The 9,303-nt window shown below is 44.9% G+C and overlaps 1 protein-coding gene across 1 annotated transcript in view; it reads left to right on the top strand.

Moving 5' to 3' along the window:
* Positions 1-9,303, top strand: part of STAT4 (signal transducer and activator of transcription 4) — a 130,886-nt gene that overhangs the window by 113,535 nt on the left and 8,048 nt on the right. Inside the window, exons 14-16 of the mRNA XM_004701500.3 lie at positions 645-728; positions 2,345-2,443; positions 6,545-6,680. Coding sequence (XP_004701557.1) covers positions 645-728; positions 2,345-2,443; positions 6,545-6,680 — 319 coding nt within the window. The remainder of the gene's footprint in view (positions 1-644; positions 729-2,344; positions 2,444-6,544; positions 6,681-9,303) is intronic.

Here is a 9,303-nt window from a genome sequence, read left to right as displayed (position 1 = left end):
TCCTGGATTCCCTGTGTTTCCAGTTCTTATCTGTACCAGTGTACATCCTCTGGTCTAGCCAGACTTGTAAGGTAGAATTGGGATCATGATAGTGGGAGGAGGGGCGGAGGAAGCATTTAAGAACTAGAGGAAAGTTGTATGATTCATCGTTGCTACATTGCACCCTGACTGGCTCATCTCCTCCCAGCGACCCTTCCGTAAGGAGATGTCCAATTGCCTACAAATGGGCTTTGGGTCTCCACTCCGCACTCCCTCTCATTCACAATGATATGATTTTTTTGTTCTGATGATGCATATGGCTTATTTTTATCAATATTCAGTTAGCAAACACATTGCTTCTCAAAAATTAAAGACAAACTAGAATGATATCTAGATTGCAACTGAAGAAAATACACTGGGACTTTACCAGCCAGCCTCTCTCTTGTTTTGGAGACAAAATCATTCACTTTGTGGAAATGTGTTGTTGGTTTTCAAACCCTGTACATACTTCACATAACTGTCAATACAGTCAGAGGGATTGTTCAATAAGAGGGAATGCTGGGGGCATTTATTGTTATTCCCAGGGTCATCACTATACATAGAAGCCAGCCTACGTGAGCGAAAACAAGTGTGCCTTTGGAAGATAACAATGTGTTTCCCCCCAGGGCTCTCACATGGTGACGGAGGAGCTTCACTCCATAACCTTTGAGTCGCAGATCTGCCTCTACGGCCTGAACATTGATTTGGAAGTACGTTTTTGAGACAACACTGCTACTGATGAATATCGTCTGTCAGAATGTGTCAGCATTTGCAGGCTAAGGCTCCGTCTTTTCTAGGTCTTATACAATCCTCCACCCCCACCTTTTTTGTTTGTCTGTCTTAACTTAGAAGGCAACATGTCAAAGAGCTAACATACTCTTCTGGTTAAATTAGTTGAAATGAGATTTATGAATTCCATATATATTGATCATCTGTTGCCCGGCTTACCTTTTGGTTCATTCATCGGGATTTCCGGAAGCACAGGTACTCGGTGGACAGCCTGGCGAGAAATGGGTTTTCTTGACCCATGGAGGGATGCTGTGTCCGTCTGTGGCTTCCTCATAAAAATCTCTGAGAGGGAGGTGTTTGAATGTAATGAGCGAAGACCAGCGATAGGCGTGGTGGACGCACTGTTTTGATAGTAGCTCCTCTTCGTCTCCAAGTTGGGATAAAGAAGCATTTGGAATTAAACCCAGGGTTGTTGACAGCTCCTTCCTGGAAAAGGAGGAATCCATATCACATTGATGATTGTGTTGCCACTGCCTACATGCCGCCTGGCACATTATAGTCGCTCAGTGTGGGCTGAGTGCCTGAAGGAGGAAGTACGTCAACAACAAGCCGACAGGATTTCACACAGCCCTGACAGGGTCCTGCTGGTGGTGCTAACCGAAAGGTTGGCGATTTGGCCCCACGCAGTCAGTAGCTTCATGGGAGAAAGGCCTGGCGACATGGCCCCAGAAAGGATATCCTCTGGGGTGGTGCTGCCCAGTCTGCTGGAGTCCTCCGGAATTGGAATGGCTAGGTCGTAAAACAACACTGATTGAGAGGGCTGCCTTTACTCGTGTATCTTAACAAATAGAAACACTCAGCGTGGGCATCGGTTCCTTCCTCAACTCTCCCTTAAATCGGTGTTTCAGTGAGCTACTGAAGTCCTTCACGGGGTGGTTTGCTATCTGCGGGCATCTTAGCACTGTTATTGGAAAGGGAGTTCTACAGATTAGGTTAAGTTTTCCAGGCTAGTCTTTAAAAGCTTATTGATTCCTCAAGCTCAGAAACTAGAGCACCAGTAATCCTCAAATGAGTTCCACAGTAATGGGCCAGGGGGTGCAATCTCCCAATCAGTCCCCAAATTGCTTCTCTACCTCCTTCCATCAAAACGACCAGTGCCCGTACTGTTGACATGATTTAGGTATTCAATCTTAATTGGAATATATGGGCTCCATCCAGAGCAAATTTTAAAATGACCTTTTTAATGCGCCTTTTAAAGAAGATCGTTGATAAATGGATTTTGAATTATCTTTTTTGTATGTGATGTAATATAGTCGAGATGTTTAAGGAAAGGTAATTAGAGGAAGGAGACCCAGACTGAGCCCCTTGAAAGGCATCTTGTTCTTCACAGCTCCCGTCTTTCCTGCACAAGGACTTGCATATGCTCAGAAAGTTCCTTGGCCGGCCCCTGCACCGTGGTGTCGTGCCCGGGCCAGTGGGAACAGTAAGACTGAAGGAGAAGGGTGGGTTGCGATGGTCCTTTATAGACGAAGGTCCAATATAAGGCCAAGGGAAAGTGGGACTTCTGCAATAACCGTGTTTGTTTGTCTTTAACCAGACCAGCTCGTTACCTGTGGTAATGATTTCCAATGTCAGTCAGTTGCCGAATGCGTGGGCGTCCGTCATCTGGTACAACGTGTCAACCAACGGTCCCCAGGTACAGCCCTCGCCTCCTGTCCCCTTTCAGTTGTTTGTGTGCCAATCTAACGCTGCGTCAGCACTAAAGAAATTGTTTTGGGGGTAAAGGGGAATGTCTTGTGGGTTACTATATGTCTCAGCGCCATTATTTTCAGTGTATTTTTAGTATGACTCCCCTCTAGTGTAATAGGTAAAATAGGAACGTTCTAATGTTACTGAGACCCTGAGAGAGTTCTGACTAGCCAAAATGATAGAGAGAGAGTTGTAACTTCTGAGGGACTGGCCAACCGCCCTCTCTGTGTATCACAGACAATTCTAGGACCCTCCTGTGCCTTGGTTTGCTGGGATAGGGGCAGACTACTTGTGCTAGAATTTGCTGTCTGAATGCTGTTTCCCTCCTTTCCAACGACGTCTGGTCCCCCCCGCCTCCCAGCCCACCTTCTCCACACAGGCTGCTCTACAAAGGTGCAGGATTGGTTTCCAGAAATGACCGGAGTCTTCATCAATCTCCCCTAACTACCATCTGACAGCACACATTTCAAGGGTTGGGGATAGATTTATTTCTCCTAGGCTCACACTGCCATCTGGTGGTTATTTGAGACACTGACTAAATTTGGATACCAGCAATAAAGCCAGGAGCTTCTAGGACAGTGGTTCTCAACCTGTGCGTCACAACCCCATTGGGGGTTGAAAAACCTTTTCACAGGGGTCACCTAAGACCATGGGAAAACACATATTTCCCACCTCAGTCTTAGGAACCGAGAGGACGCTCCTGTCTCCCTCTCCAGGCAGGTCCACCCACATGCAGATATGCTCACCCATAAGTACCCAGTGTGAAGACTGCTACCCATGCCACACCATGCTTCAAGACAAAATTTCATTGATTTGTCATTAGAAATAAATATTTCACAATACATAGTGACATATTGTTTTGTGATTAATCACTATGCTTTCATTATGTTCAATTTGTAACAATGAAAATACATCCTGTATATCAGATATTTACATGACGATTCATAACAGTAGCAAAATGACAGTGATGAAGTAGCAACGAAAGTGATTTTATGGTTGGGGGGTCAGAACAACATGAGGAACTGTCTTCAAGGGCCGTGGCCTGAGGAAGGTGGAGAAGCACTGTTCTAGGATAAAGGGATCTTCTTAAAAGGTAAAGATGGGAAGGAAGGGCCAGAAAGATGCGTCTGAGAACGGGGCACTTTCCTACTTCCCTTTACAAAACCTCAGCGTCTTGTACCGGAAACCACCAAGGTCTTGAGAAAAGAGTTCAAATGCAAATAGCAACAGGTCTTCTCAGCTGAGGGCAACACTCCCTCCAACGGAAGAATTATTTTACATGCTCTCCAGCAACTAGGACAGGAGGACAAACGGACTCTGTTCGAAGTGTTCCTTCCCTCTGACTCCACGTGCCTCCCTAAGGGCACAACCTGGGAAAGGGCTCTCCTAGGGCCCTGGGGCCCTGGCCTGTGAGCTAGGAAACTGCAGAGAGGAAGTCCACCTGGAGAGCTCTGTGCCCGTTCTTCTCGGTGGGCAGGCAGGTCAGCAGGAGGCACTAGCTGAGTCACGTGGTCTTTTTAAGAAGAACTAGTAGCCTTGAGATGACCTTGCACTGTCCCTTAGGAGACACACGTGTTCAGAGCTCTTTCTCCAACTCCAGGCTGTAAAGAGGGGAGATGGGACAAGTCTCTGCCCTCCAGTCTCCGGGGACAGTGCTGTTTCAGCTCTCTTCAGAATCCTGCTGTAAGAAAACGCCCCATTCTTCACACCATCACTGACAGTCCCTGATTCAACTCTGCTCCAGGATGTGGAGTCTTGAGATACAGACCAGGCAGCTCCTAAAACACAGGTGCCCCTGCCTTGCTACAGTCCCACTTAACAGCTGGGTCTGGTGCGTCTTCTGGATTCAATTTGGTTTTGAAACCAGTGCTCCTAGACCTTGGTCATATTCTGTGCTGTCTGGTCATGTACTCAGCTACAAGTCTTGTGTTCAAGGAAAATCGCCTCCTTGAAACCCTTTCTACTCGTCCTGGCCCCTCTCTCTGTTGGATGCTGGGCTCTCTGCTCTTCTCACATTGAAAGTTACTCTACGAGTCCCCCTCTTGCCAATCAGCTTAGCTCAGATTCCATCTTTCTCAATCATTCTCCTCTTTCCACCCTACCATCTGAGAATATTTTTCTTGACTTTCACAGCCATCTCCTTTCCAGCAGCCTAAGACAAGTCCTCTGTCCTACCACTGGGAACCAGATTTCTGGCACAAATAGCCTTGTTTGAAGTTGACCACATAAAAGATATTTCTTGTCTAGAGCCGAGAAAGAAAAGACTGCCATATTCTCCATAAAACAGGAGTCTGGGATAATCATAAATTCATAGTGTAGGTGACCCTTGCTTGTTTCTTGTTTTTAATGCATTGTCTGGTCCAGATATAACTTGTACTAACCCACAATAAACCTGTTAAAGACCATGACAGGAGTTTTTTAAATGATTAATATTCTATCAAAAAAGGATGTTTGCAGGGAGGTACATGTGAGTCCAACATCAAAAAGGGGAAAGGAGGAGGGAGAATGGGAGTCGAGAGAAACTGAGATGATGATATGGGGGGAACAGGGCACTAACCTACCCAGGGGGAGAATATGGAATGTGCATGCAGACCCCATCATTGCGCGCCAAATCAGGAGGGCAACATAACACGTGGAGGAATCCATGAAAAGACTGGACTACAGGGCCGGCCCCAACCAGAACCAGCCTGACCCCCACCCTGGAAATGTGTGCCACAGAGAACAACACTAGACCTTCTGGTGGGGGGAAGAAACCGACCTACCATACCCAGATGGAAGTGGAAGCAAATGAAGGAGGAGGAAGGGAGTGGAGCACACCCTGGCCCTCCAAGCCCTGAGGACAATAGCCCCACTCAGAGCAGTCAATGCACAGAGAGGACCATATGGCCGGCCCCACTCTGAGACATGACATCCGTCACTGAACCACTGTCCCTTCACGACATCCCTCACTGTCCTACGGGGGACAACACTAGAGACACAGTGTGGGAATTGTGCCCGATCTGACCCCACCACACCAAGGCAAAACACTAAGGAAGTGCAACAGAACAGCAAGGGGAGCAGAGCAAGGAAGTCCCAAGGGAATAGCGAAAATAGACTTTGGGGCCAGGGCGTGGCACCCCATCAGACCCGACTGGAAAACACTCCTGAAGGTCAACAAACGGACCTTGAACTAAAAAAAAAAGGGTGTTTGCCCAACTGTTTGTTAAACAGTGTTAGAAACTTGTATGTGTTGATTGATAACTTGCCAGTGAAAGTTAAACAGAGATGCCAAGTGTTTATGTTGAGGATAAGATAGAATCAGCATTAAAAAAAATAAATAAAAGCATTCCTTAAAAGTACAACAGAAACAACTATTGATAAAAGAAGAATGAAGAAATTCAAAATTACCACACAAAAAAAGCAATGAGTTCAAAGGACTAATGGATCACACTGAGACCAGAAGGACTAGATGGTGCCAGCTACCACAGCTGACGCCCTGAAACAGATCACAGATGAGGTCCTACGTAGAGTGGGAGCAAAATATGGACCCAAACCCCAAATCATGAAATGCTAATCTTAGCGGTCTGATAGAGACAGGTGACTCCCTGAACTGTGGCCTTTACACACTCTTCAAGCCTGAACCTGAACGCACCTCTGTGCATCCACTTTCAGCCAAATGATGAACAGGCTTGTGTTTTGAACAATGACATGAGGAAGGTGCACGCACATTAGAAAAGTCCACCTATCGAGATGAGCAGGGAAACTCTGCCCAGAGAAAAAGTTCAGAAGGCAGGAAAGATGGGTGAAATTGCAAACACATGGAAGAAGTGGGATACACACACGATACATTGTGTGGATTATAATCGGTGTCACAAAGCAAAACGGCTTCATATGAATGGTTGAATGGAAACCAAGTTTACCTTTCACCCAATTCACCAATCTTTTAAAGTGCAACAAAGGTGATAATATATTCTATATTATTAATTCAGGTTGGTCTAAAGCGTCTATATCAAGAGTCTTGTGTAATGGATTATATAATGCCTTAATCATCTTTACAACTCTATTGCAGAACTTGGTTTTCTTTAATAATCCCCCATCGGCCACTTTGAGTCAACTCCTAGAAGTGGTCAGCTGGCAGTTTTCATCGTATGTTGGTCGCGGCCTTAACTCAGATCAACTCAATATGCTGGCAGAGAAGCTGACAGGTAAGAACGGTAGATGTGGGGGACTTGCCTCTCTTTTAGGTCTTCAGGTGTGTGAAAGAACCAGGATGACATTGCTACAATTAATAATTAATAATGACTGTCACAATTTATTGAGCACTTACTGGATAGCACAGGCTAAGTGCTTGCCTTATACAAGAGGACTTCAAAGAGAGTATGGAGAAATTCCATTACCATTTCAGTCCATTTTTACATAAACACTCTTGATCTCCAAGTCTCACAAAAGTTCCTCTTTATAAATTGTAACCCGTGAGAAGTTAAGTGCCTGGTCTCACTGCAGGGTTAGTGCACAGCAAAGCCTCAATCCCATGCTTGATTCAAACACTGAGTGAGCCTATAAAACAAAATAGAAGGACTCCTAGGGTGCCCAATGCTGTAAACCTCATGTAAGCAGATTGCCGCCTCTTTCTCCCACAGTGTGGCTGGGGGGTTGATAGGTTGATTTTTCAGTTAGCTGTCCAAAACTTTAATTCATCACCAGGGCTGCTGGGCATGAGCCAGGTATGTCCAAATCTGTGGGCTCCTCTTTTCCATTTCATCCTCAAGCATCCAGGGTTTTTGAATGTCATTTCCAAGGAATCTGAAACCTGTAGTGGTATTTTGGTCTTTACATTGAGATCACCATTCGCTTAACATCACAACGGACAGCTGGAAGATAGTTCATTACTTCACCAGGATCCCAGAAATTTTATAGAAATTCAAAACCACCCAGGCAAGAACTTTGCTACAAAGGGTGTCTCTGGCTTAACTGACATTTCTAACACTGGTAAAATGGGACGACATGTACTAACCGGCATTGCCACAGATTCTGACGCCTAGTGACCCCAGACAGTGTTTCCAAGGTTATAAGTCTTTACGAAAGCAGCTAGCCTCATCTTTCTCCCAAGGAGCAGCTGGTGGACTTAAACAACGATTTCTCCAGTTAGCAGGTCAACACTTACCCATCAGTGCCACCTGTTGGTTCCTTGTACTAACTGTAGTCTAAGGTTTTTCCAAGAGAATTTTGGAGAATATCTGTATTTTGGCTGGTCTGGAGTGAACACAATTTTAGCTCCCCCAAAAGAGTTAAACTTGAGTCTGTCTGCATTTCTAATTAGAATAGGGCCCAAGATGCATTTGAGAAGTATCATTCAAATCATTAATTAAAGCTTTGACTTTAAACATGATTCTGGGCTGTCACCTGCAACCCAGTGAGTAATAAAAGAAAGCAGGGGTTTTGAAAATATTACTAAATTTTCTGAAATAAAAATATTCTTTTCATTCATGAGGGACAGGGAAGCAGGGAGGGAGGGGGAAAAATGAGGAGCTGATGCCCAGGGCTCAAGTAGAAAGCAAATGTTTTGAGAATGATGATGGCAACAAATGTACAAATGTGCTTGACACAATGGATGGATGGATGGATTGTGATAAGCATTGTATGAATCCCCAATAAAATGATTTTTCAGTCCTTGTTCATTTAGTTCACAATCCACAACAAGTCAACTTTCAATATGTGTTAAGTAGTGAGTAGAGTTATAAAACATAGCAACCACATCCTTTCAGGCCTTTATTAAACTCTCCTGGTGGTGAGTATAATTTCCTTTCAAATGTACTTAGAAAATCAAGGGTCCTTTCACTGCCCTGGGAAAAAAGTTAATGACACCCTATAGTTTAATGGAACTGTAATTAATTGTTTTCATCTTAATAGTGAAGACCCCTGTTAATCTGTGCCCCATTTACACAAATTAATTGAGCAATATTGACTCGCTAACATTAGGTAGTTCTAACTGCCTCTAAAAGCCATGCTCGGTCCATTGTGCCTCATTCTAGCGTATTCGTGCTATCTGAGGACCTGCCTCTCTCTCCTCTGACAGTATTTTTTCTTACTCAAGAAAAAAGGAAGACTGAGCTCTAGGGACCCACCCTCTTCCTAAAGCCATCTTCAGCTCCCCCATGGAAAGGATTCTTCCCTAGATAAGAGCAAAGGAGGCATCTTCCATTTTTACAGTACCTCGTACGAAGTAAGGAGTCCTTAGAGCACTGATCACGTAAGCACTGGATTGCGCACCACAACGTGGGTGGCTCAAGCCCTCCAGCAGCTCTGCCGCAGAAACATGAGGCTGTCTACTCCTACGAAGGCGTACAGCCTCAAAAATATGACATAGGGTCACTATGAGTCAGAATAGATTTGATAGAAATAAGTTTTTTGGTAGGTTTAATATTAAGTAGGGTCGCTATGTGTCAGCAATGACTCCATGGAAGTCTATTTGAGTTTGAATATTAAGTAAAGAGCCCAGGTAGCCCTGTTGACTAAATGATGGACTGCTTTCCACAAGGTCAGGGGTTCAAGCCTGTCTACCAGCCACTGTTGGTAGCGAGAGAAAGTCTCTCTGCTCCTATAAAGGTTTGCAGCCTCAGAAATCCTATGGGACTCTGGAAGAAGCACACCAGCCTGTGGGACCACAAGGTGTAGAAGGGACTAGGTATCAGACATCAAAGAACAAAACATCATATCAGTGGGTGCCTACCTTCCTGTTATGATCACTGAAGACAAATGGGTGCATAAACAAATGTGGTGAAGAAAGCTGATGGTGCCCTGCTATCAAAAGATATAGCATCTGGGGTC

Source organism: Echinops telfairi, unplaced genomic scaffold (assembly GCF_000313985.2).
Source record: "Echinops telfairi isolate 266 unplaced genomic scaffold, ASM31398v2 ScPeMD7_3;HRSCAF=10, whole genome shotgun sequence".
In the NCBI taxonomy this organism is placed as follows: Eukaryota; Metazoa; Chordata; class Mammalia; order Afrosoricida; family Tenrecidae; genus Echinops; species Echinops telfairi.
Note: the sequence above shows the minus strand (reverse complement) of the source record. Positions and strands in the feature narration are given on the sequence as shown.